Source organism: Podarcis tiliguerta (assembly GCF_965153285.1).
Source record: "Podarcis tiliguerta genome assembly, chromosome: 14".
In the NCBI taxonomy this organism is placed as follows: Eukaryota; Metazoa; Chordata; class Lepidosauria; order Squamata; family Lacertidae; genus Podarcis; species Podarcis tiliguerta.
The window spans coordinates 26,104,449-26,132,384 of NC_139547.1; the positions used below are offsets into that span (position 1 = coordinate 26,104,449).

A 27,936-nucleotide genomic window follows, 5' to 3' on the forward strand; every position below is an offset into this window, starting at 1 on the left:
TTTCATTTATTTATTGATTTATTTCCCACCCTTCACCACATGGTCACAGGACAGGTTGCAACGTATCAGTATACATATCATACTACCAAAGTACACCAATTAATACAAACTCGATTTCAAATGCTGCCAGACATTAACTCCAGGATCAACTGAGCTGCCAACCAGCGAGAGCACCATGTTGTCCGGAATTCGCTTTGGTTTGCTAGCCTCCTCACCCAGTCCACTACTGATCACAAACACCTGTTCAGAGTGTCAGCTTCTTTACCTGGTTAAGTTAGAAAAGAGAAATAGAGATGGGTGTTATCAATATATTGATGACACTTCCACCCTCTAGTGGTTAATTGATCCCCTATGGCTGCAGAGAAGCCTGTATAAGCTTAAGTCTAGCTCTTCCTGGTAAGGGAATTTTCACCTACACATGTGCCAGCATGTCAAGCAAGTGGTCCACCATATAGGTAGCATGAAATGCTCTACCACTGATGTTTTAATTGCCCAACACTGAAGGCCTGAAGATCTTCAAGACTTCCTCCATCTGCTTAGGCAGGGAAGTCTGTTAGGAAGCAGGGTAGGAGGTACAACACGGTCTCTTAAAATTGGATCTCTGCTGAACCTGTAGAAGAAGATGGAGCTCAGATAAAAGACAGAAACTCTGCTTCCTTGACTCCCTACCTATGCTGATGCTGTGCTGACAGGATGCTGAAAACCTATGACTGAGACAGGCCAACCCTTCCTGCAGGCCTGGCCCTACCATTAGACAGAGTGAAGCGACTGCCTCAGGTGGCAGATGCTGAAGACGGTGGCAGTCTTCTGGTTGTTACTCCTGAGTCTCTAGGTGTTCCCAACTATTGGGGGACAGAACTGCATGTGCCACACAACTTGCCTTGCATCTCCTAAAAGAGTTTGCTGTTCTCAGGTGTGCTAGAGGCACACATTGAAGCAATCTTCAGTTGCCAATCCAGTCTACTTCTTTAAGTGGAATGTGGAAGTGGATGCCATCCTGTCGTTCACCTCAGTCAGCAAAATGTCTAGGGATGAGCCTACCTGCCAGTCTCACTGTACCATATCTTAATTATGTAGACCAGGTTGGTCCTGATTCAGGAACAAGTCCTGGAAGCTACATTTCCCTTTCACTGACCTGTCATTTAGCACCAGCAATTTCAGTGGTCCATTGACAGGGCAACTGAGGTTCCCTTAGATGAGAGGAGGGACAGTTCTTAAGTATCTATTCAGAACATCATCCTTCCATCACTGTAACATACCCTACCACTTACGCTGACAACTGGGACACCTCCATCCACACTGCCATAGAGACATGCATTAACCAACAAATGATAGAACGCTTGCTAATAGCAGAATTAAGACAGAAAAGGTTTCAAAAGGTTTCAAATCAATTTCCTATTTAAAGGCCTGCAGTACCAGGAGTGTTAGAGCTGATAACCCTAATTTAAACTGCCAAAGAGCAAAACATATTAACTGCAGCAAAAAAAATTACACGCAATTATTCACTGTCCCCAAACACATCCTGCTTGTGAGCCCAGATCTCACCTGCGCAGAATCACTTCTTTCAGGACCAATAAATCATGCCCCAAATTGTAGCCTGCTCTCACCTGGAATACAGAATTGAGTCCTGCTCTCACAGGGGGACCTTCCTAACAGCCCACTACCTTTGAATAGGGACTATGGCACGGTGCATTATTTATTTGTGTATTGTTTCTGCAGTCCCAGGGCAACAGCCAGAGGTAACTGAGTGGTCATTCAGGCAGGTGGGGTAGGAAAAAGCAAGCTCTTTGCAGCTGCTCCTTCTCTAGCCAATAGAAGGAGCCATGTTGTCCACCTTTCGCTGTTCAGCATATTGTTATAAGCCGCCCCAATCTCCAAAGGGTGATGCAAGAGACTTCAGGGGTTCTGGGTGCTTACCCAGGGCCTGTGTTTCCTTTTGGGAATAAGGCACAGCAGAAACTGTGGTATCTTTATGGTACATGGTTTATTTACACAGATAGATAACCTGAACCTAGATGGGGAGAATTCAGAACATTCACATTTCAAGGGGGTTTGCCCTCCTATGTACGCATAGCACTGGATTCAAAGAACAGCAAAAAGCCATGCTCTGTGTCTAGGCGAGTCTGGCTTGTTAGCAGAAGCTAAACCCAGGAATTTCTGTGCTTGGCACCGTTTAATCAAACCTTGATTAATTCTGACTTTTATGAATTCTAAGGATTATGGGTGCCTTGCACCCACAAAACTCTGGCACCCCAACACATTACAAACAATGTGTTGAAAGCTGCTAGACACAGCACTGTGGGGAGGAAGTTTGACAATTTAAGGGGTGCCACAGAGAAAGTCCTCGCCTGGGTACCATTACATACACAATGCCCCCTCTGCAAATCTTAATATATGAAGGGAAGGTGTTTACACCTTTGGCATACATACCTGGTGCATAGGCCAATGCCATTGTTAGCATTCATCCAAAGTGTAGATCAGTGAGACAGTAGGCAATAGCTGTACTCCAGAAATTACCAGATGTGGTCTCTGAAACACAAGGATGGGGTGCCCTGCTCTCCCCCAATGGTACCCTCTCCTGTCTTATCATGTGTGATTTAACTGCTGGAGTTTGGTTTCTTCCACATATTCCACCAGTAACGGAATGACAATCTCATGGGGCAGGCGGGGAAGGGAAACAAGGCCCCCCACAAATGTACTAAACTTCAAATAACTCAAGCTTGTAAAGACAAAGATGGCACAGAGCTGTCTGTTTTCCTCTGTAAGTAGAAAATCAGATATTTAAAGAAAAATGTGCTGTCAGAATGCTGTTCAGAAAATGAGATGGTTCCTCCCTTTATAAATTTATCGTATCTCTAATATCAAAGTGCAGGCGATTAAGCTCACACGGTTCCTTTCTCAAAAGAGCAAATAGCAGCTGACAATAATGGTAGGAGAGAAAAACAAGATATTTTTGACTGTGGCTCCTTTCTTCTGTAATAGAACTCTCTTTATGAATCACTTTATTCTTTTCAATAAGATACTGTCTGCGCAATCAGGGATGATAAATGGCAAATAATTGTAAACCTGATATTGGTTTTCAATATTGAATTTATCATGCTGTCCTCTTAACACATATTAAATACTTTAAAGAATTTATATATTTGTTAGATCATTCTGAGATTCCACCCACTCCCCCCATAAGTAAAATTTATGAGTTTTCTAGTTTGGGGAAATCTAAGAGTTGACAACATCATTAATAACACTGAATAATGATGCTGGCCCCCTTTATAGCCAATCCCCTTTTACTAATCCAAAAGATCCAAATCAAATAACATATATTAGATTTAGGCGCTGAGACCAAAGGAAACAAAATAAAACGCAGTCCCCCTTTCAAACACACTGTGGCTGACTTTACGCAGAGTTTTTGCTCAAGCAAAAAAACAAGGTCTTCATCTGTGTATTTCAGACCAAAGGTGCACAGTCAGGACCATACGAATGAGCATAGGAAATGGCAGTGGAGGCTCGTTCATTAGGGTGAATTGGGCACTGCCCTACCCATCTCAAAAAGCTCCCAGTTAGTCCCCACCTGCCTGCCTTCTTACAAGCAGCCAGGCGGTGGCTCCGCCCATTACTGGCTCTGGCTTTGACTACCCACCCATCTCTGCTTTCCACCCTGCCAGTTGTGCAGGTACAATCCGCCACGGGGGAAATGTAAGAGGAAGCTATTAGTAATTCCCACAGGCATCTGGTTGGCCACTGTGAAAACAGGATGCTGGACTAGATGGGCCATTGGCCTGATCCAGCAGGCTCATCTTATGTTCTCATTCTACCTACCTGGCTGCCTTTCCAGATGCTGTTCATGCTCTCTTGTTGAGTGTGAGCAGAAGTGAGACTTTCTTCCCTCTGAAGCACTCGGAACAGGTAACAGAGAACGGTGGCTGTGAAGAGTGATTGTTGAAAGTATAGAGGAGAATCAAAGCAGGCCAGCTGCTGAGGTCTAAGAGAGAGGTGCCCTTGAAGAAAGTCCCTGTGGGAAGGTTGTTATCCAGAGCAAAGGATTAGGAATAGACCTGCTTCAGCATCTTGGAAGTTCTCAACCTGAATAACAGATTCAGTGATATGCAGAAAGGTAGCAGCCCCCCCCCCCCCCGGTCCTACTACGTAATACTATTTTGAAGAAATATAAATTTGAAGGCTGCCCAGTTTAAAGATTAAAAAGCCGTAAGAGCAGGAGTTTTCCATTTACTGGACAGCACCTGGACAGCAGACTAAGCAGGCACGCAGACCACCATCTAGACCCGTCAAAGGAGCGATTCAGTTACACGTTGCGAATTCATACAGGGAAATCCAGTAGGGAAAGATGGGGGTCAAAGTGTTATCTCTGGTGTCAAAGTGTTATATCGCACATACAACACGTATAAAACACTTTTTCTTTACCAATCTAGCTGAGACCTGGTCACAGTCTTGTTCCCCATCTGCTCTTATAAATTAGCATAAGCAAATCTTATGCAAAGGTGTTCTAAGAAGAGTCCTGCTAAATACCTATCTAGTCCAGCACCCTCTTCGCACAGTGACCAACTTGATGCCTATGGGGGAGGCCCATACGCAGGACAGAGGTGTGACACTTTCTTTCTGGAGGTGCACTTTATGCTTTTTGTGAGGAGGGATATCTGTGTGTTTCCACTCTGACTTCCTGAGAAACCTTTTAGCCTTTTGAGTCTGACCTCAGTGTTTCAGCAAACACCGCCCCCCCCCCCAAATCAGCCTGCCTCAGATTAAGACCCTGACAGACTCCCTGAGCAAAGCCATGACAGTTGAAGATGTTCAAGTCATGCCCTGAAAATAACAATAGTTTTACTCACTGTCTAGCATGAAGATTCATTCCTGGAGCTTGGAAACTTGCAGAACTGGTCAGGCTTCAGGGTCCTCTTCAGGAACAGAGGGGAATTCAGTGGGGTGCAATTGGTGGATGGGCCAGGCCTGATGCTAATGCCTAATCAACTGAGCAGAACTGATTCTGCTTCAGAGGGTCTCCACCTTCTTAAAACTTTGCTCTGCATCTGTCTCCAGCTCCACCTTCCAGGCATAGGTTTCCATATGACCCCAGGGCCCAGCAAATGCAAACTAAGTGGGGAAAAGGCAGGAGAATTTCACATTTTTTTGTGGCAGCTAAAGGAACAAGGGTCCCCTGGCAGTTGGTCAACTGGGACATTTTGGGGTTCACTTCCCCCTTTCTCGGGAACAGCTGCTGCTCCACTTACGTTGTCACTTTTGTCAAAGTCTTTAAACTACATGTTTTGAGTTTTATATAAGAAGCAGCTGCATTTAGACGATTTCGAAGCATGCTTCCTCCTCCTACACACAGAGAGAAGAGCAGATTGCCTGCTCTTGAAAGCAGACAGGTTGCTTGAAAAGAAGAAGCATGTGAGAATAGTCTGAGGCTGCCTGTGTCAGAACAATGGTTCATGGTTACCTTTATTTTTGGTAAGTTTTTTTTCTTCTCTTTTTTTTTCTTTTTGCTCCTCCAGGGCGCCATCCTCTGTGGATCTCTGGTCCGACTGTGGATTCCATGTGACCCCCTTGTTCTGTCCCTCCTCCCTTTCAATCTGCTTGCCCTGAGACAGAAGGCGCGAAGGGGAGCTGCCAGGTAAACCATCTGTCTTCATTATGAAGTGCAATGGATTCCAGTGTGGTGCTTTTCCTCTGTAGAAGAATATGCCACTGGAAAAAAAGATCTACATGGGGCGGGGGGGGGGGGGAGATTGTTCTAACTGTATGCAAAATGATCACAGAGTTTATAACAAGGGAGGTGAAGGGGATTTCAGGTGATCTGGAAGTGTAAAGGTAAAGGACCCCTGGATGGTCAAATCCAGCCAAAGGCGACTATGGGGTTGCGGCGCTCATCTTGCTTTCAGTCAGCGATTGTCTGCAGACAGCTTTCTGTCTCATGTGGCCAGCATGACTAAACCACTTCTGGCACAACGGATCACTGTGATGGAAGCCAGAGCACATGGAAATGCCGTTTACCTTCCCGCCACAGTGGTACCTATTTATCTACTTGCACTGGCATGCTTTTGAACTGCTAGGTTGGCAGGAGCTGGGACAGAGCAATGGGAGCTCACCTCCTCACAGGATTTCGAACTGCCAACCTTCCAATCGGTAAGCTCTAGAGCAGGCATGGCCAAACTTGGCCCTCCAGCTGTTTTAGGACTACAATTCCCACCATCCCTGACCACTGGTCCTGTTAGCTAGGGATGGTGGGAGTTGTAGTCCCAAAACAGCTGAAGGGCCAAGTTTGGCTATGCTTGCCCCAGAGGCTCGGTGGAAGGGCCGCAGCTTAAGGGGAAGTGCTGTGGTTCAGTGGTAACAGAGTATTCGCTGTGCATGCAGGGGGTTCCAGGTACAATCCCAGGCATCTCCAGGAAGGAAAGTACCCTGCCTAAAACCCTAGACAGCTACTGCCAGTGTAGCCAATACACTGAGTTAGAGGGACAATGGTCTGTTTCAGTATAAGGCACCTTCCTGGTGGTGGTCTCATATTTATTTATTAGATTTCTTATTTCACCATAAGATGGGTTTCATAATCGTAAAATTAAAAACAAGTAAAGCAATTCCAAACAAATGCAGCACAATATAAGCTAAGCAAAACAGAAGAGGTGGGTCGCCCAATAATACCTTTACTGTCAAACGTCAGGTTAGAAAGCACACAGTGGAAAGTGGGTAACAAAAGTGCTAGGTGCATCTTTGTGGAGTCGAGGTTCCACAGTTTAGGAGCTGCCACAGAAAAAGCCCTCTCCTTCTCATAGGTCCTTGCCTTTTCTGCATTCTCCTTGTTTTCAGACCCTGTGGTGTGATTTTGCCTACCTTATTTCTTTCCAAAAGGCCTAAATTATTTGAAAACCTAGATCTTGGGGAAATGATAAATTATTCTATGTATGAAAAATTGTTTATATAATTCATTTGCATTACTTATCCCAATGGCAGAATGTGTGTGTGCATGAATGCGTGCCTGCATGTATCCCTTCCACTTAATGTTCAATGGGACAATAAAGCATGAGAATAAAATCAGCCTCAAATAAATTTGACTTCCTTTTAGGTCAGTGTTCCAGACTTCCCGCAGCTGTTTAAATGAAAATAGCTGCTCCTAATGCAAGATCAATGGAGGGGGAGATTGTTTGAATGCACCCAGCTTCTACAGAGAAAGTCCAAAGTGAGGGACAGAAACCAGAGATGGGAATTCACTAATTGCCCTGCAGAGACATTGTGGTGCCCTGGCTAGTCTGGACATGGGAGATGCAGCTGATTTGCATGGATTTTGGCAAACCACTACCTCTCCCTCCCACAGCCCTTGGGAAGATAAAAAGAGATGATGATATACTATAATCTGCTCTAGACTCTTGAGATAACATTCAAAAGAAATCTAAATATAGTCAGGTAGAGTACCTTGGTAGCAGGTAAATGAAGATTACGGTCTCAGGAGAATAAATTCCACTGCTGCTAGTTTGCATTATTGAGGCAGGTCGGGAGGAGAAAACATCAGGGCTGCAGGCCGACAGACACCTTTGTACTTTGAGAAAACAGCAATATCTTTACCGCAAAGCTCTTCCTGTTTTGCATTTGCATTGCTCGACATCAGTGCTGAACAATAATAAAAGCTGACTCACAAAAGTAAAGACCACAAGAAAATCCTGCAAGAACATAATGGAAATGTTGTTGTTATGGACTTTTGTGAGCATAAACAGTTTTCAAAATGAAATTGTCAAGGCTGGGATTTGCTATGCTCTCAAAAGTAAAGTCATTTTAATATTCAAGAGGACCTCAACCAGTATGGATTTCTGCTACCTTCTCCAGCCTTGTGTTTTGCAATTTCCATTTTTTTAATTATCTGACACATGGGGAGTCACGCAGTGGAGAAGAGGGTGAGTGGGGAGGAGAAAAAGACAACTCAATAGGATGAAGGGAAACAAAAGATGGAGGAACGTTCTTAAAATCCTTGGAAGATAAGCCACAGAGTGAAAAGGGCAAGCAAAATATATTTCGGAAGCAGGACTCTTGCACAGCTCCCATTTATTTCAACCGGACTTGTGCAGCAGGATGTACAGAGAGCTGAGGATTTCACACTTCTGTTTCTTTGTTTAAAATAATTTATGTTCTGTTCAGAATTAAATCACTCCTTAGTTGATTTAATTAATTGTTTCATCTTGATATCATTACTCCAGTATAAATACCACCCTTTCAGTTAGTTGTTGGCCACTGACAGAATATGATCACAAACTATGTTTTTACTCAGCATAATTAAACTGTAATAAAAGGAAGGATGCTCTTACCTCTGTTTTCAACATGTTTATGGAAGGTGTCATGGGCTTTGAAGATGCTCAAACTCAGGATGAAAGGGAGAAACGTGATAAGAGGAAGGCACACTTGGCAAACCTTTACCATGATCAACTCCCATCCGGAAACCTATGTCCCCACTGTGAAAGGACGTGTGGATCCAGAATTGGCCTCCACAGTCACTTATGAACCCACTGTTAAAACTGTGTTTATAGACGTTTATAGAATCTTACTGAGCTATGAGTGATTGCTAAAGAAGAAGACGACAATGAAAGAAGAAATAGCTTTTCAAGAGGATGAAATGTCATGACCTTCGGGTCAGATTCACCTTCTTTGGGAAATGAGCTTGGGATTCAGAATGGGAGAGAGAACTGCCCTCTGATCAGTTCCAGAAGCCCCTAACCTACTGAAAGCACTTCTGCAAGTAGAACCTGTGGACCCAGTTCCCCTCTGACCTGAAGACCCTCATCTGACTCAAAAGGGCCCCATCACAGGAGTCCCAGAGTCTTACTCACCTTGTCAGATTCAAAGGTTGCTAGAGAAATCTAGGCCCCTTGAAGTGAAGGCAGAGCTAGCTACTGAGATGGAGTGGCAGTCTGAGGCTTAATCTAAATAACTGCTGCTGAAGCAACATCTGAGCAGTCCCTGAGCCCTGCAGGGAGCTGTCCAAGGTACTGTCTTGCCTCTGCTTGTTCTGCCTTGCCTCTGCTTGAGATTGGTGCTTGAATGAATGTGTTGAATCTCAGCTTTACTCCAAACACTGCATTTCCTGTGCATGGTAGTGGCATTTTGCTGATGTGCTGTAAAGCAATCATACACACGTCCTCTGGATTTTTAATGTGCAGTCTATTAAATTATTACCAAATGGTGTGAAGCCCATTTTGTTTTACAAATGAAATACAGACTGAAGAGAACAGAATCCTGCACTGACAGCTGATGGGCAATGCACCAGGATGAGCATGAAGATTTGGCTGCCATCCTGCCAAAAACACTCAGATCAATGGATAACCTCCGGCAAGTCATTTGACCTTCATGTGCCTTTGCCAGTTCAACCAGGAGTCTGCAAAAAAAACAACAACAAAAAAACTCAGAACACCTTGGTGTAATGCCGATCGTCTTTCTGCATGAACAAACGCCTTCTGTAAAAATGCAAGCAGGATGACACAGTTCATTCCTTCCTTTTCTTGAGTGATCAGCAAATAAATCTATCAACTTGCTTCTGTAAGCTTCATCCTCGTGATGGGTGACTGCATCATAGTTTTCACCGGCATGCTTAGAGGTTTGTCAGCATAAACTATGTTTTTATGCCTCTCTGGAAGAAAACACAAAGAACAGATGGAGGCTGTATGTACTGTGCAAAAATAAAAAAATATTCACCACGAAAATCCAAATTCTGCAAATGAGATGCACATGTAGAATTAGTCATATTGACATGCATTTGTTTTGCATAACTTACTATTTATCCAAGAAGCGGGTTTTGAAAGGAATTGGGAGATGGTTTAGAATGGGCTTAGAAAAGAGATGAGATAGATATAAGGTTCTAGCCAACCGTCTCTGCTTAAAGTACACCCATTAAAGATAATGGACCAAAGTAAGTAATGGTCTTTAATTTCAATGGGTCTACTCTGAGTATGCCTAGCACTGGATACAACTTGGAGATAGGTGAGGCAAAGGACAAACAGCAGCCAGCATTAGCAGAGGGATAATGAACTATCCAGGGTGCTGAAGCAAAGTGCATTAACTACATCATGGAAAAAGCAGCAGTTCACACACATAACCAACAGTGCATGGGAGTTGTCCCCACCCCCCACCATAGCTATATGTTTTGTTAGCCAAGAACCTTCAGGTGTTGCATTTTTTTAAAATAAGAACTCACACAAATGCAATTCCCCATTCACTCTCCATTTTACACCAAGCCACCACCATTTAACAACTATTCCATGCCACCAAGAGTGATTTATGTGTTATAGCTGTTATAAATTATTTTATTTTAAAAGCTTGCTCATTGCTTTCTCTCTCTTTTTTCTAGGGTCCATGAAATAATTTTTTCTATTTCTATAGTCTTAGATAAAGAGGCATGAATATCACCTGCCATTCAGATTTTATTTTATTTGCTCCTGTAGTTTATAATGCTCATTTCACTATGGTTTCCCATAAGAGCAAGTTATAGCTTCTAAGGTATTAAGGACAGCATTTAAAAAAGGCTGTAACTTGGAAGGAGAGGGTAGCCTTGTACTGAAATCTGAGGAGTGTTTCATTGTGCTTGTTACCAAAACATCAGCAGAAGAGGGGGAATCTCGGTTTCACATCTAGTTCAGATAGGCCCATATTTGACCAACAGTACAACGGAGAAGTTCCAAAATTTAAAGGTCTGCACCCCCATTCCTGACAGGCTGGGCCATGGCTGTTTCCCAAATAGGTTTGGTTGCTTTGCTGTGTATATAAAAGCCCACCTACAAATGGGGAAATGCTCCCTTGCCCTCACATTCTTGAGCTGTGATGTTGAGGTGAAATTGATGGATTCCTTTTTAGCCACCGATCATGAGAAATTAAATGAGGAGGCAATCGACCTCCGTTGAACTCTTTCCAGTTGTCATTTGCGGTACAAATGAGATAAGAAGAGTTTTCCTTAGAGGCTCAAGGATGTGCATTAAAATTCAAGAGAGAAAGGTGGGGGGGGGGGCGGGTGTGATAATCAACCAGCACGTTCTCCTCCTAACTAAGGTGGACCTAATTCTGAAGTTGTTTACATGAACAGTCAGGCATTGCCTAGAAAAAGGTAAAGGCCCTTGTGGGGAGATACATGAGTTAAAGCACACTATCTGGCTTCATTTCCCATATTATAGCCAGTCCATCCACCCAAGTTGTTGGCTGCTGTGTTTGGAACAACTGAGGTAAAAAGGCTGTGAGGGCCAGTGGGACATAGTAGTTTGAATGCCAGACTAGAACAGGAAAGATTCTGGTTCCAATTCCTGCTCAGCCCCAATGCTCACAGGGCAATCTTGGACCAAGCACCTTCTCTGAGCCAAATCTTCCCAAAAAGTTGTTGTGTGGAATAAATGAAGGGCTTAGAACCACGTAAACTACCCTGGACTACTTAGGAGAAAGATTTTTTTTAAAAAAATCCAATAAAAATAAAAGCTCCATCCATGCAGTGCCCCCAACATTCTGATTTGCTGTTGGTAATAGAAGAAAGTAATATTAAACCATCTATCAAACTTCCTGATCTTAATGGCAGTTTGAGAAACTAAAATAAATAAATAAATAAACAGCTCAGTTCCAGACAGTTTACTCAGAAGTAGGTCCTATTTAATGCAATGGGGTTTATCCTCTAGCACATGGGCATAGAACTGGAGCTTAAGGCTGCAATTTTGTGCAGACTTAGCTCTGCCCAAGATCATTGATTTCCAAGGACTTAAGCATGTGTCAGAGTCAGGCTGCAATTAAAATAAAATATGCAACTTGGTTTGACAGTAAAACAATTTAATCCAGAGATAAAGTGTAAAGTTGACTCTTAAACACATGGCAGCAAAAACAAAGAGCTATGGCAAGCAAGATATTTCTAATACAACCAGTAATGTTCATAAGCTGGTCTTGTAATTTCATGTTCCGCTACTTGAAGCCTTCCAATAAATTGAGGGATTTGTTTACGTTGTTGTTTTGTAGGGAAACACTTAATTTCTTGTTTATTTTGAAGACAATCTGCTTATGTTGTTATCACGGACTTGAGTGGATTTGTGTCTGTTGCATCTGGGCAAAGGAAACTCCCCATCATATAGCTTATCTTTACTGTATTAGTGAAACAGTGACTCCTAGTGACAAAAATGAAAAATGCATCCTGATGACTTGCAGACAGGCACCAGGACATTCTGCTAAATTATCTTCAGAGCAAAAGGTGCTTGGGTTTCCAAAATTGGGGTTTGTGAATCTTTGGCTGAAATCCTAAAACACGTACCTTGGAGTAAGCCTCACTAAACTCAGTGGGGCTTACTCCTGAGTGAACACTCATAGGATTGCATTGCACAATTCCTAAGATCTTCGTTTCAACCCTGAAACCAACCAGAGCAGTTCCTTTTGCCATTGGCAACATGTTTCTGGAGACTAGCTGCATTTGGTTGTTTTAATTTTCCATATGTGATGAAAGGCATTAGTCTTGCCTGATGGAGAGAGGTTGGGAGGGGAACTTCTGTAATACGTGGATGACATAAAGTGCAACATAGTTGTCATTAAAATGTCAAAAGATGATACATTACAGCTGTATTTATGTGGGAAAGCGGTGTTGTGTATATCTCTGTCAGTTTATTTCTCTTCTTTATTTAATAATTGATAACGGCTCTGGCATGCCATCCAAAATCAAGATACTAATCAAGTAAAAAATGACAGCGTTTTGTCTATTCCCGTCTCCTCTGAGCCGGACAGCTAGCTGCAATGTCAGTCTCCTGCTTCCATTTTTCAACAACTAACAAATCCAATTCTCAAGTTACTCCTGATGGGTTGGGACAAGATCACTCCTAAAACCACCTCTGCCAGGGGACCAAATCACAGTCTTCAATTCTTTCCCTTTTGAACTCTGTTTGCCTAACAGGATCCAATGAACTTGGAAAACTTATTTTCAGATGCTCCTAATAAAGAGATTGCCTGTTAATGGATTTCTTCTTTATTTAAATAGACCAGAACTGCTGCCTCTGGCTTTTAGTCACTTTGGTTTTGTGCACTGCATTGGATTTATAAATTTATGAATGAATATATTGATTTATACATTAATTTTTAGTCCCATTTTGCCCACACCTTTATTTATTTATTTATTTTTGCTCAATAGCTTGCTTTATTATCATTGCCTGTCACCTCGGAGGCCTTGATTTTTGCAGAGAAATGCAAGGCTGGCAAAATACCAGCCACAGTCTCTCAGCCTAACCCGGCGACCAGGGTTGTTGTTGAAATTTAAGTGGAGGGAGGAGAACTGAGTAGGTCACTTTCAGTCCCTTACAGAAAAGGCTCGGTAGAAACGTAATGTGATGTAACTTAATTATTCTCGGAGTAGACCCATGAGGAGGAATGGGGCGAAATTGACCGTGCCTGTTTAGGCAGCCCTGTTTAGGGAAGTTTTTAAAGTTTGATATTTTATCACATTTTTAAATTATTATTCTTCTACTGGGAGCAGCCCAGAGTGAGGCCGGTAACCGTGAGGGTGGAAAAGCGAATGGACGCATCACGAGGTTCCTTCGCCTGCCCCCTCACCAAAGCAAACGGCCTCATCCTCTCAGGGAGTTTCTCCCCGCTGGAAAACATGCCCGCCATTTTAAGGCGGCTCCGCCCCTTTCTGATCTCGCGCCCGCGGCCCCGCCTCCCTGTTTCTCTCAGAGGTGGCCCCGCCTCTTCTTTCCAGCCTCCCCGTTTACCCCTAGCCCGCCTCCACGTTCCTCTCAGGACGGGCGGCGGCGGCGGCGAATCACGGCGGTGGGACGGCACAGCGCGGTCGTTTGGAGGTGTGGCTTTCCCGCTCGAGCCCGCTCCCCTCAGGCTCTCTCTCTCTGGCGCGCGCCCCTCCCTCCCTCTCCAGATGCAGCGGACGGAGAAGGTGCTCCAGCTGCGGGGCCTACTGGGCCGCTCCGTGCGGGTGGTGCGCGAGCATTACCTGAGGCCCGACGTGCCTTGCGGCAGCGCCCTCTGCCGGGCGAACTGTCCCCGCGGTAGGTGGGCGGGGCGAAGGAGGGTGGGCGGTGCACCGGTCTGTAAGCTGAAAGGAGGTGGGGCTTGGCCATTGGGGCGGAGCGTGGTGTCATGTTTCAAGGGGGGGGGGCGCCGGGAGGGGAAATGTCTATCCAAGGCTCATGCCTGATTTGGTATTTTTTAATTATTATTTATTACATTTATATTTCACTTTTCCTCCAAGGAGCTCTGCATGAGTCTCTCCCTCCCCATTTGATCCTAACAGCAACCCTGTGAGGCAGGTTTTTGCTGAGAGACCGAAGGTCACACAGTGAGTTTCATGGCTGAGCAGGAATTTGAACCCTGTCCTCCTAAACTACACCAAACTGGCTAATGCAGGAAAAGAGGTCACTGGGCATAAGCAAAGTGTTTTCCTTGCTCCCTGTTGAGCAGAGCAGGAAAGTGTTTGGCCTTTTATTATGTTTTTACAGTGGTACCTCAGGTTACATACACTTCAGCTTACATACGCTTCAGGTTAATCCAGAAATAGTGCTTCAGGATGAGAACAGAAATAGTGCAGCGACGGCACAGCGGCAGCAGGAGGCCCCATTAGCTAAAGTGGTGCTTCAGGTTAAGAACAGTTTCAGGTTATGTACGGACCTCCAGAAAGAATTAAGTACTTAACCTGAGGTACCACTGTATATGTGTTGGAAGCCACCCAGAGTGGCTGGGGCAACCCAGCCAGATAGGCAGGGTATTATATAAAATAATTGTTATTGTTATTATTAAGGAAGGGTTCAACTTTAGTAGATGTGAATGGGGAAAGGAGTGGGGGTGCTTCTGTGTAAGACACACGCAATTGCTGATTCTACATGCACATACATGAATGGCCAGAGCTCCCTGGTTGAGGGCCTGACATTTCCAAGTAGCTTTGGGAAAGGCTTCCTGTCTGAAACTTGAAAGAGTCAGTGTGGGCAGTACTGAGCTAGATTGACCAGATATCTGACTTGGTATAATCTTCCTGCATTTGTATATTTCAGCTCCATGCACGTGGCTTAGTTGTCCCTCTGTGGGCATTCACTAGGGTGGGAGGAAAGCATCAGTGGTGCTTTATTTCATTTCATTTAGGAAGCGGTAGAGTGCCATTTCCAACAGAACTCATGAGTACATAACTGGGGATGTGGTAGTTGTCCGGAATGAATAAAACAGGAGGAGAGGAGCATGATTGTCAACATATACACACAAAATTATACCACTAGAACAGGGGCAGCTGATGTGGTGGCCTCTGGATGTTTTCAACTACAACTCCCAGGATCTCTGACTATTGCCACGTTGGCAGATTCTAGAATCGGGAGGGCACCACATTGGCTATCCTAGTAAGGAGAACATAAGAACCAACCTGCAGGATTGGGTCAGAAGGCCCATCTCCTCCAACATCCTGCTTTCTGTAGTGACTGGTTAAATGCCTTTGGGAAGTCCACAGACAAACTGGATCCCTTGTCCATGGGTGTTCCATGGAGCCATTTGACTCCTCACATCAACTGTAGTAGCACTCTTAAGCGGCTCCTGTGCCTTTCAGTGGGATTGGTTTTGGATTTCATGTTGGTGCTAAAGAAGCAGGAGGAAGGATTTGTTTATTTATTTATATCCTGCTTCTCCAGGCAATGATGGGACACAGGTGGCGCTGTGGGTAAAACCTCAGTGCCTAGGACTTGCTGATCGTATGGTCGGCGGTTCGAATCCCTGCAGCGGGGTGAGCTCCCGTCGTTCGGTTCCAGCTCCTGCCCACCTAGCAGTTCGAAAGCACTCTTAAGTGCAAGTAGATAAATAGGTACCGCTTTATAGCGGGAAGGTAAACGGCGTTTCCGTGTGCGGCTCTGGCTCACCAGCTGCAGCTTCGTCACACTGGCCACGTGACCCAGAAGTGTCTTCGGACGGCGCCGGCTCACGGCCTCTAGAGCGAGATGAGCACGCAACCCTAGAGTCTGTCAAGACTGGCCCGTACAGGCAGGGGTACCTTTACCTTTACCTCTCCAGGCAATGCAAAGTAGTTCACAAATATTACCAAGGTGGTTACATTTACTAAATACATTTGCTAAACAACAGCATAAAGAATCCTCATAAAAACAAATATCAAACAAAGCAGCAATAAACAAAAAGCAAAAAATAAATAAATCCCAATCCAGACCACCAAAGAGAAAACCCAAAGCAATGATTGTTTTAAAACTCCAAGCCTGGTCCAGCATTTAAAACCAGCAATAAGATCTGTTAGCATCCACTAAAAACGAAACCAATTGTACATACCACCAAGTCTGGGAGAGGGGCATCACAAAAAAAGGCTCTGTCTTTTGCGCCTGGGAATTTGCTTGAGCTTAATGGCAGGGCTTCCAAATGGGGACCCTGTGGATGAACTTCGGGCCCAGGCAGATTCACACAACTGCAGGCAGTCCTTTGAATAACTACTTCCAAACTTCTGGAGCTTTAAAGGGTAACCAGCAGCACTTTAAATTGGGCCCAGAAATGCATAAGCGTCCAGTGTAGCTGGTACAGAACGAGAATTAGGCGCTCCAGCTGCTTGGCCCTCAAAACATCTGGGCAGCTGAATTTTACACCTGTTGTAGCTTCTGAACCATCTTCAAATGCAGTCCCATGTAGAGTTCATTATAGTAGTCTAATCTAGACCTAACCAGGGCATAAATGAGCCAAGGTTTGCTTTCTTGAGATAGGATTGAAGCTGGCAAATCAGGCAAAGGTAATAAAAAGCACTGCTGGTAACAGATAGCACCTATGTCTCTAGTGATAGCACTAGATCCAGGAGGACACCCCAGCCCAAAGTTCAGACGCGATCTTTCTGGGGGAATGCATCCCTATCCAGTACTGGGCACACAGCTCCCTCCAGATCAACAAATTTTGTCTCCCATAGTATTTCCATCTTGTCTGATTACGTTTCTGTACAAACACAATCCATTGATTGAATCAGACTGTACCTATCTGCCCATTGTAATTTTTATCATAGGAATGAATCATTGGATGTCCCAAGAATAAAACTTGTAATTTGCGACTCTTCCGGTACAAATTTAGGGATTCTCGTATATTTTTCGAGGCTCATTGCTAACTCTGTTATAGCAAGTGGATGTTAGAAAATCAGAAATGCTGTGTAGCAATGCACAGAAGATCCAACATCTCTCTTACATTATTTTCCATCAGAATTTAAGGTCAAATGGTTTATACCAAGTAGAATAAACCCTTTTGCCCTTTCCCCTGAAAGTAAATTGATTGGTAGCCTTTGCTTTGAAGTAGCATATGCCTTTACTATTCAAATAAGGTTTCTGTCCTTGTTGCCAGGTTGTTACTGCAACGTGCCCTCTTTTTGACCTCAATCACCATTCATAAAGTGAGAAAGACTTAATGCCATCTAAGACTATCTGTCCATTAGAAGGATGGATTTGAGGCTCTCTGGGACCGTATAATTTTTAGTATGTACAGAGCAGCTTTCGACAACCTGTTGGCGTCCAGATGTTTTGAACTGCAACCCTCATCAGCCTGCTGGGAATTGTAATCCAAAAATCTGGAGGCCAAGAGGTGGACGAAGGGTGGTACAGAGTAAAATTAGTGAGCCAGCACTATTTTTTTTCTCCCTTCTTTCCAATCCTTTCAGAAAACCCACCTTGTCCAACCTCTAGATGGTTTTGAACTATAAATCCCATAACATGTGACCCTTGTCCCTTCTGGCTGGGGCTCATGGGAGTTGGAGGGCAACATCTGAAGGGCACCAGCCTCCCCCTCTCCACCTTGCCTACTGCAACTAAAGCTGTAATCTGCAGTACGCAGGTATAACTGAAATATGACCGCATGTTGTTCCCTTGTTTCCCATACTCCACCCCTCTCCATTGTAGATTTTCCCCTATAGTCTACAAGACTGTACGCTCCTCAGTGTGGGGACACGTGCTCTGTAAAGCACAACACAGTCTTGTTGTTGTTGTTTAGTCGTTTAATCGTGTCCGACTCTTCGTGACCCCATGGACCAGAGCACGCCAGGCACTCCTGTTTTCCACTGCCTCCCGCAGTTTGGTCAGACTCATGCTGGTAGCTTCGAGAACACCATCCAACCATCTCGTCCTCTGTTGTCCCCTTCTCCTTGTGCCCTCCATCCTTCCCAACATCAGGGTCTTTTCCAGGGAGTCTTCTCTTCTCATGAGGTGGCCAAAGTATTGGAGCCTCAGCTTCAGGATCTGTCCTTCCAGGGAGCACTCAGGGCTGATTTCCTTCAGAATGGATAGGTTTGATCTTCTTGCAGTCCATAGGACTCTCAAGAGTCTCCTCCAGCACCATAATTCTTAGAGGCCATAAATAAATAAGCAAACAGTAACATTTTGAATTCTGTTTCAGGTGAGAAATTATTGTCCGACGATCTGACCCACTATGTTGTACCTGACTGGAAGGTGGTCCAAGATTATCTGGAGATACTGGAGTTCCTGGAACTCAGGGGGATTGTTTTCATGCAAACAGCATGTCAAGCAATGCAGCATCAGAGAGGGCGCAGGTATCTTGATTTTTCACAGAGCCTCCTGCATGCTTCAGGTTCCTCCAAAAATAAAATGATAAATATTTGAGCATTCAGTCCTGCTCTGCATTACCCCAGGCCAGGAAGACTCGGCAGATAATCTTAAGAGGAGCATAGGAACTGCAGGCTCCTCTCCTTCCTGGCTCTCAGCCAGGTCCTGACCTGGGCAGGTGATTCTCCCATATTTCTCTGTCTTCCCGAGTAGCCTTATTTGCAGCTAGCACATGAAATTCCTGCCTGGACCACTGTTTCCCCTGGTTCTGTGTTGGAGATGGGTGAATCCAATGGCTCTTTGTGGTCAGTGCCGGGGTAGAGATCTGTTGGAGGGTCCTGTTGCACTGGTGGAAACTCAACACCCAACAAACTCTGCATTGTGCAACCTGTTGCGCAACAAAGCTGAACTGCTTATGCATTCTCTTGTGCAACAGCGGTCCATTGGCACAAAACATTTCTCCAGTGGAACAAGCATTCCACTAAATAACTTTAACTTAGTGCTACATTGGATACAGCCTCCTGTGTCTTTCTTAGATGTCGAGCCCTTTGGGTAGAGATTGGCCATGCCTCTTTTTTTGTTAAAAGCGCCATATCCTTAGATGGTTCTCTATAAACAATACATATGGCAGATTTATTTCAGCTTCACAATGACACTGTAAATGCCAAGAAATAATAGAACCGAACTGTGAAATGTCTTTTACTCCCCTTCCTTTTTTTAGACTTACAAAGGTTAATATTATGCTACAGCAATTTTGTGAGCACATCTGTATTTCAGATGCCCTTGGGACCCCAAAGGTTAATCAGGGATTTCTCTCACTGACATTAATTATAGCATTATTATCTATGAATATATTTCAGAGGTAATGGCAGTATTCTAATCCTCAGTCATAACAAGGCAATTTAATGAAAATACATAATGCTTTCTTCCCGCCAGCATTTTTTATTCTATTTTTTTGACCTTCGGTCACTCCCCAGGTTGAGATAAAGTTTTCATGTGGGTCTCTTTTTAAAAAAATTCTGATTGGGACACAAGGTCTGGCCCTTGTCTTTCTGCATGGACTTTTTTATTCTGGGATTTGAGGGCGGGTGGAGGTCTTAGGTGGGGGGGAAAGCTGCAGCCTACAAGCCACTGGTCCAACATCAGTCGCTTTATTTGATGGAGCTAATTTGGCATCCGCGAGATGCAGTTCACATATCTGCAGAGTGGCTATTCATTTTTGAAATCCCAGCCAGCCATTTCTTCATTGTGCATTAATTACTTAGCTGCCACCTTTATTATACCAATGGTTATGCATATTTTTCAGTGTTTAATGCTTCAATTTTCACCCCACCCTCCAACATTGCAGGGTTTGTTTTCAGCATTGCACTTTTGTGAGGCTTGATATATAGATCTGTGGCTAGGATCTGTGATCATATTCATCATATTTTGTACTGTTAGAGTTGTACGGCCCAATTCAGATGTTGCGAAGTATAGCAGGAATGGTGCAGTTTCTTCCTGAAATGATCAGTAGGGATAGGAAGGGGACACATTTGTTTTGAGTCTCTCCCGAAGGGGTATAGAACATGGGGGCATAAGCTACTGGGACGTGGGTGGCGCTGTGGGTTAAACCACAGAGCCTAGGACTTGCCGATCAGAAGGTCGGCAGTTCGAATCCCCGCAACAGGGTGAGCTCCCGTTGCTCGGTCCCTGCTCCTGCCAACCTAGCAGTTCGAAAGCATGTCAAAGTGCAAGTAGATAAATAGGTACCGCTCCGGTGGGAAGGTAAACGGCGTTTCCGTGTGCTGCTCTGGTTCGCCAGAAGCGGCTTAGTCATGCTGGCCACATGACCCGGAAGCTGTACGCCGGCTCCCTTAGCCAAGAAAGCGAGATGAGCACCGTAACCCCAGAGTCGGCCACGACTGGACCTAATGGTCAGGGGTCCCTTTACCTTTACCTTACATGTGAATCTTGGTGGTGCACTTTCCTTCCTTGGAGGTTTTTAAGCAGAGGTTGAATGGCTATCTGTCAGGGATTCTTTAGCTGTGATTCCTGTGAACTGCGGGTATAGGGCGGTATACAAATTTAACATATCATAATAATTCCTGCATTGCAGGGGGTTGGGCTGAATGACCTTCCTGGTCCCTTCCAGCTCTGCAGTTCTGTGATTCTGTCTCTGGATCAACCCATTCTATCCTGCTCTGTATTGCAATAAGGGAAAGCAGCAAACAGGCTGGACAGCTCAGGCAGTGCTGTTGGGAACACAATGCTCTGAAGTTACTCCAGCAAGGGAAAAGCTGAAATTAACTGTAATAGCAGGCGGTGCTGCCTGATGGTTAGCACCCCCTGTGCTGCAAGATGATTATTGACTTAAAAGGGGCCCAGCCTTCTCCAATAGTCTCCTACTGCGACCTAAGTAAGGTGAGTCTCAGGCTTTCCTGGGTCTTCTGCAATGGAGTCCTCTGAGTTAGAGGACAGCAGTGCCACATCCTCAGGCTGCGGCAAAAAAAAGCATTATGCATTTTCTTCAGATAGCAGTACTTCCAGGGCTTGCCCTGCCTGCCCCTCCCCTTCTGGTTCAGAATCCTCCCTTGATCACCCAGTGAAGAGGAATCTGACTCCTGGTCCCTGGTACTCTCCTCATCAGCAGCTTCTTGTATTTGCAGGGTAAGGAGGCAACTCCAGAGTCTGAAATCTCTCTGTGCATGTCCTTGCATTGGCCCTGTTTGGTAGAGCACTAAGTCTAACACAGAGGGGGTTGGTGGTTAATCATTAAACATAAAGAAGAGGATTTTTAAAAATAAAATAAATAAATCCATCCATTTTTTAATCCATTAATTTCATTTTTATTAAGTTTTGATAAGGACTCAGTTATGCATGGAATGGCAGTTTTTATACACGCTCTTAAAAGGAAATGTTTTTAAAGGATCATACTGCCCAAGCCGTGTATTTTAAATTGTAAAGGTAAAGGTAAAGGTACCCCTGCCCGTACGGGCCAGTCTTGACAGACTCTAGGGTTGTGCGCTCATCTCACTCTATAGGCCAGGAGCCAGCGCTGTCCGCAGACACTTCCGGGTCACGTGGCCAGCGTGACAAGCTGCATCTGGCGAGCCAGCGCAGCACACGGAACGCCGTTTACCTTCCCGCTGGTAAGCGGTCCCTATTTATCTACTTGCACCCGGGGGTGCTTTCGACCTGCTAGGTTGGCAGGCGATTTTAAATTGTAACAATTCATAATTCATTATAATTTTAAAATTAATAAACATAAATTGCACTTTTGTTTAAATCATTTTAGTGGTTATTAATTGTATAGCGATGCATTTAAAGATTAGATCAGATTGAAAAGCTGATTCATCATCAATGTTATTGTGAGTTACTGCTTTTAAAGGACCTATAACTTTCTAAACACGGTGCGTAGATTAAAATATCATACATTCCCTGCCCCGCAGGATCAGAATGTAAAAAGCACAATAGAAAAGGAACGGGGAGGAATGAAGAAAGAAAATTGTATTTATTTGATTCCTTACCCACCCTTTAATAAAACGTACCAATAATAAAAATAGAGATATTTTCTTAATTTATACTATAATTGATATAAAAATTTCTGATCACATAAAAATTATAATGGTATTGTTACAGTAGTACTAAATTAGAATACAATATGGATGAATATTTAGATACTTAACAATGAGTTGTTTGGCAGCAATAGGACTACCTCTGGGTGCTAACTACATGCACAAGACGGTCTGTGGATTAATGATCCTTTGTTAAAATGAATGTTACCATTTATAAATAATAGAGCTGTAATGCTTTGGCAGAGTGACATTTGACTTCTTTCTTTCACAGACAGTACAATAAACTGCGAAATTTGGTGAGGGATGCCCGCCATGATTGCATTATGTTTTTTAATGAATTCCAGCTGCTTTCTTACTTGCCAAGAGAGAGGGGAGAATCTTTGGAGAAGTGGCAGACAAGGTATGTGCTGAATATGAGGCTGTGTTGGCAGTTTAAAAGCATCAGTAAAATTATTGGAAAACTGTGTCCAACAACTCTCCACCCTTGAGGTTCAGCCCGGGCCAGTGGGTGACTGACCAATAACAAGCTTGTTAATTATACTAAAATAAAAAGCCCTTATAATGACTCAGTCTTATACATTTACGATGTCAAGGCAAAAATGTAACAGGACATGGAGTGGTAATTGTGAATGTTTGCTCTCCTAGGAGTATTTACAATGCATCCGTTTGGTACTATAATCACTTCGCGGGTCAGATGCCCATCGTCATGGTAACAGATGATGAAGATTCCATCCAGCAACTTGGAAGTGAAACAGAAGGTGTTTTTGTGATTTCATTCAAGGTAATCTTTCTGTACTGTAATGGCAAATGAAACAGTTCAGTACTCTGATGTCCTTGATGTTTGCCTGCATAAATGCCTCTGTGCCTTTTATTCGCTTGTTTGCATTAAAGCGACATGGATGGAATGGATCCGTTTTGCAGTAAAACATCAGAACTGTTCAGTAACACACAAGGCATGGAAAAGTAAATGTTCCTTCTAGAGAGAAAGGAGATGACATAAATGTTCTCTTAACACAGCTTAGTTCTTCCTAAAGCCTTATATAGTCACATACCTTTAAGAGACCAAATTATTTCATCTTGCTCCTGCTCCATTTCTTGGGATTGGCAAATACTATGTATGTGGCTCTTCAGAGGGATGACTTAGCTCTTTGCATCCCTGTATTTTAGCAGATACAGTTGCCGTCTTTATTGAGAGATCCATTGTGGTACATGGTTAAGGTTGAACATGGAGCAGCAGGATGACCCAGTAATTTCATTATTTCACTTTAGGATTACTATTTCTGCCTTATTCATTAGGGCTTCCAACATGGAATTGCCCGTTTACGAATTACAGGAATAATCTCCTTCCTCTTTGTCTGTCTACGCACAGAATTATCTGGACAACTTTTGGCCTGACTTAAAAGCTGCTCACGAGCTTTTTGAGTCTATAGTCCACTCACGGCGCGAACGGGAGAATGAAAGTCAAGAGAATCACGGAAGGGAGTACCCTGAACATGTCCCTGTGGAAATGCTGGAAGCAGGGATCAAATCGGGGAGATACATACAGGTTCTGTTTTATTTCCTTATTTCCTTTAAAAAAGTATTCCCTGCTTTTTGAGGAACTTCCTTCACAAAGCAGCATACAATCTCCAATAAAAAAAACACAAGTTCACATGAGAATAAAACATGAAAATACAGAATATGGTACAGCTAAACAGTAAACCAGTATGAAAAGAAGAGTGTTTTAATATCAGACATAATGCAGATCATAAAAACCAGCTTTAAGGCATAAAAGCCAACAAGAGTTAAAATCTGCAGATTTGAAATAGGCTGATTTGAGAAGAAAAGTTCTCAGCAGTCATAGAAAATGGAGCAATGTTGGGGCTTGTTTCACTTCTAATGGAAGAGAATTTAAGAGAACTGGTGCCTACTTGCTCAAAGCACATGCCTGAGTCCCACCAAGCTTTACTGCAGAGGCACCAGCAAGAGATCTTCATCCACAGACCTAAGTGAGCAGGCTAGGGAGAGGCAGTTTCTCAGATGTGCATAGGAATATGAAAGCCTGCCATTAAATAACTGAGTATTTTTTCACGGAGCCAAAACCTTTCCAGATCAGTTTGATGGACAGTTGGTTTCATGGCTGTTAACTCCACCAACACAACATGTGGCGAACATAAGAAGAGCCTACTGGATCAGGCCAGTGACTCATCTAGTCAGCATCCTATTTTCACAGTGAGCGATGTTGTAAACAAAAATTGCCCTTTTCCCTTATGGGGTATCCAAGAGCCCATATAGAGTCCTTACATAGGTTGCCTATTGGTAGGAGAAGATAACAGAGGCCAACCAGAGAATATTGAAAAGCAAAGCAGCTAGTAAGCTTGATCTTTATTGATCTGTTGCAACAGGGTGCTCCCCTCACCCGCAGGAGAGGAAGAGGAACCCCGAAAAATGGCGCACAAGGTCTTATAAAGACTTTTGAAATTGCCACCCTGTAGATCAAGACCACCCCCAGAAACATCATACATACATCACAGAAGGGATGTAACCTAAGACCACCCTCCAGATACATCACACCTACACCACAAAAAAGGCAGTCTAAAACAGAAATTTGAATGTTGTTTTTCTCCTGTCATTGTTTATCTCCTGTCTGGCAGGTTACTTGATTGGATTGCCTGGGGAGCCTGGCCAGTCTTTTGTAATGATAAATACTTAGTTCCTGGGCCTGGTCACAGGCTCACACCCTTTTCATATCTTAAATGTGCCCTTAAGGCAGGATTTGTAAGGAAAGAGACAATGGGGAGGTTTCCCACTTTGACCTTGCAGAGAAAACATTTGCTGAGTTTAGGAATCAAAATGGTTGCAGGTCAGTCTTCCTGTGCTGATCTATGCATGTGCTTGGTTGGTACGCTTATGAACATTACCATATATCTAAGACCTCAAAATTCCTATCACACCAACCAGATGCCTCTGGGAAGCCCACAAGCAGAACCTCAGCACAAGAGTTCTCTCTCCTCCTGTGCTTTTCCAGCAACTGGTAATCATAGCGTACTGCTTACCAGTATGGTGGCAGAACATTGCCTCCAATAGTGTGAGCTCAAACACTCAGAACTTTCCGTCTTTTTGAAGTTACCCCGTGTGATCTTGGCAGGGTGAAAGCACCCAGTGATACGAGAAGAAAAATAGATGAAGCAAATTGTACACGCTGCAGTAATAGTAATAAGAATAATAAGCAATTTTGCAAGATTTCTAACACAATGTTTTTAAAAGTTTGGAGGCTGGACTTTGAAATGGAAAGTTTTATGGGCTGTTTCTGCCACAAAAAGGTACTAAATCCAAAATTGACGCTGGAACACTGAAACAGCAAGCAAGAAGGTCAGTTTTCATAACATTTCTGCGAAATGCTCAGAGGATAATGATTAGAGTAGGGATATAAAACAGACAACACTGGGAAACTTTGTTCCTGCAAATAAGCTCCCTTCGATATCAGTTGGCTTGGTTTCCCCCTTGCCCTTTTGCCCCATAATGGACAGTGTCTCTGTGGGAAAAGATAGACTAGAGTCTTTTGCTGAAATGTCGGCAGTGGCCTTTATAGCTCATTACAGTGGTGATGGGGAAAGAAGCAAGATCAGTTGCAAGATCTGGCATTGTGTACAGAAAGTATTTATTTCAGTTAATTTGAATCCTGCTCTTCTCATCAAAGATGCCAGAGCAGCTAACAAGATAAAATATAAGAACACTCAGAATCACATCGTTAATAAAATGAGCACAGTGGACAGAATGTTACAAATTTTAAAGAAGAAGAAAATAGTAATAACCCAGCCAGATGGCTGTACTGTACAAATATTTGCTAGAGCAAACAAGTCCAGGAAGTGACAAAAAGTTGCTAACAAGGATCCAAATGGATCTCCTGGGGTAGGTGAGTTCTGTAACCCCGGTACAGTGGTACCTCGGGTTACATACGCTTCAGGTTACAGACTCCGCTAACCCAGAATATTACCTCAGGTTAAGAACTTTGCTTCAGGATGAGAACAGAAATCGTGCTCCGCCGGCGCAGTGGCAGCAGGAGGCCCCATTAGCTAAAGTGGTCTTCAGGTTAAGAACAGTTTCAGGATAAGAACTGACCTCTGGAACAAATTAAGTACTTAACCCGAGGTACCACTGTACTCCCACCTAGACAGCTTCCTCATCTTCTCACATACTGTGCCTTGGACAAAGGCAGAATACACTAGAGCTGGAGTTGCCATTGTGGCACCCATGGGTTCAATGGCACCCTTGAGGTCTTCCCTTCAGGCCTTTGAGCTCCCCCCTGCCTTGCCTCGTTCACTGCCCCCTTGGTCCTGAGGTGGTGAGAACGATGACTTTTTTCTCCATTGAAAAGTACACAGAGCTGAAAAAGGAAGTGGGAAGAGTGACCCTTCTTCCCACTTCCTCTTCCAGCTCTATGCATTTTTCAAGGCTCAGATTAATCCTATTGGATCTGACTTTTAACCATGTGCCCCAAAAAAGTGAAGTGTGTGCATATGCACTTTCTCTTTTCCTGTCTCTTGGGTGCTGATCTGGGAGGGTGGCGAGAGAAGTGATCAGAGGGGTTAATGCCCACAGCACTTGCTCAAAAATCCAAAGGTGTCCTCCAGCGTAAAAAGACACTAGAGAGTTTCTTTCGCTGCATTAATGGGATTGGCAGGCTCTTAAAGGAATTGGTAGCCCTTTAAAAGTTTCCAAGTCCCTAAACAAACAGAGCTTTGATGCTGATAACCTGGATAACGTGGTAGGCATTGCAGCCAAAACAACAGGACAATCGCATGGCCCAGTAAGATGGTCCCTGTCAGAACTTTTACAGCAGTGTTTTGAGCCAGGGAGGTTTCTGAATGCTTTCTTGGGACAGTTCCACAGGTGGTGCGTTAAGCTAATCCAGACAAGAGATAACTAAAGTGAGCATCACTATGACTAAATCCACTTGCTCCAGGCATAATTTGACAGGTTAACTTAACTGGGCAAAGGTATTCCAAACTACATCCACCACCTGGAACCTCACGCAGCAATGTTGGCTCCAAGAGCACTCCCAAACTTTAAAAAGGATTTTTTAGATGGAGTGCAACTCCATCCAAAACAGGCAGCAGCAATTCTCATGGTTGGCGTTCTTTCTGGGCAGGAACACCTCTGTCTTGTCCAGGTTAAGTTTCAGTTTATTAGCCAACATCCTGGGCTCACTGATTCCAGACAAACTTTCTCCTGTCTCCCTGGAACTATATAGAAAGTGTAGGCAGGGAGCAGAGAGAGAGAGAGAGCTGGGTGTCATTAGCAAGTTACAGTACTACAGAGCCGAATTTAACATAGCCTTGTATATTTGTATTGGCTGTGCCTGGTTCTGAATTTTAATTTATTCTAGGGGGTCCTGAATGTGAATAAGCACAGAGCGCAGGTTGAAGCATTTGTGCGACTTCAAGGAGCCAGCAACAAAGAAAAAGGTGAGAACAGATTCCATGCTTTCAGTTTGGCTAGTGAACTGGGTTTTGCTAGGTTTTTCCTTCTGCAAAGTACAGCTTGGCTTACTTTGCTGAGTTATCTGGGTCTACTTTGCCATGCAGGCACTTACTTTTCTGTGATGCTCTCTCTCTGAGGTTCCTAGTGGTCTAGACCAGGCATAGGCAAACTCGGCCCTCCAGATGTTTTGGGACTACAACTCCCACGGCCCCTAGCTAACAGGGCCAGTGGTCAGGGATGATGGGAGTTGTAGTCCCAAAACATCTGGAGGGCCGAGTTTGCCTGTGTCTGGTCTAGACTGAACAGGTTGCCTCCTAATGGGAGCTGACTAAAGGGCGGTAGCTGCCTCATACCGAATAGTTTCTTCATTCCTCACACTGCTGCGATTCTGCTTTAGAGCA

General features: G+C 44.0%; 1 protein-coding gene and 2 long non-coding RNA genes across 14 annotated transcripts in view; 1 reads left to right on the top strand and 2 right to left on the bottom strand.

Moving 5' to 3' along the window:
• Positions 1-14,014, bottom strand: LOC310663880. 10 transcript variants are annotated; one of them, XR_014504610.1, is made up of 4 exons: positions 8,829-12,261; positions 7,426-7,670; positions 4,845-5,685; positions 1-265 (listed from the first exon to the last, which is right to left on the bottom strand). It is a non-coding gene; the product is annotated as an uncharacterized lncRNA (long non-coding RNA). The 10 variants fall into 10 exon arrangements; XR_014504611.1 differs by lacking the exon at positions 1-265 and adding an exon at positions 13,949-14,014 and having other exon boundaries at positions 4,378-5,685; positions 8,829-9,625; XR_014504612.1 differs by lacking the exon at positions 1-265 and adding an exon at positions 13,713-13,820 and having other exon boundaries at positions 4,378-5,685; positions 8,829-9,625.
• DIS3L (DIS3 like exosome 3'-5' exoribonuclease) overlaps positions 13,719-27,936 on the top strand; it is a 25,509-nt gene continuing 11,291 nt past the window's right edge. The window contains exons 1-6 of one of the 3 annotated variants that reach the window (XM_083411863.1): positions 13,719-13,799; positions 18,352-18,505; positions 22,344-22,472; positions 22,718-22,853; positions 23,442-23,618; positions 27,441-27,519. In XM_083411863.1, coding sequence (XP_083267989.1) covers positions 18,462-18,505; positions 22,344-22,472; positions 22,718-22,853; positions 23,442-23,618; positions 27,441-27,519 — 565 coding nt within the window. In that variant the 5' untranslated portion in view covers positions 13,719-13,799; positions 18,352-18,461. Of the gene's footprint in view, positions 13,800-13,869; positions 14,004-17,656; positions 17,794-18,351; positions 18,506-22,343; positions 22,473-22,717; positions 22,854-23,441; positions 23,619-27,440; positions 27,520-27,936 lie in introns of those variants that run through there. The other 2 variants (XM_083411862.1, XM_083411864.1) reach the window with 2 other exon arrangements.
• Positions 23,649-27,936, bottom strand: part of LOC310663928 — a 27,025-nt gene continuing 22,737 nt past the window's right edge. The window contains exon 2 of the long non-coding RNA XR_014504683.1: positions 23,649-25,997. This is a non-coding gene — a long non-coding RNA (uncharacterized lncRNA). The remainder of the gene's footprint in view (positions 25,998-27,936) is intronic.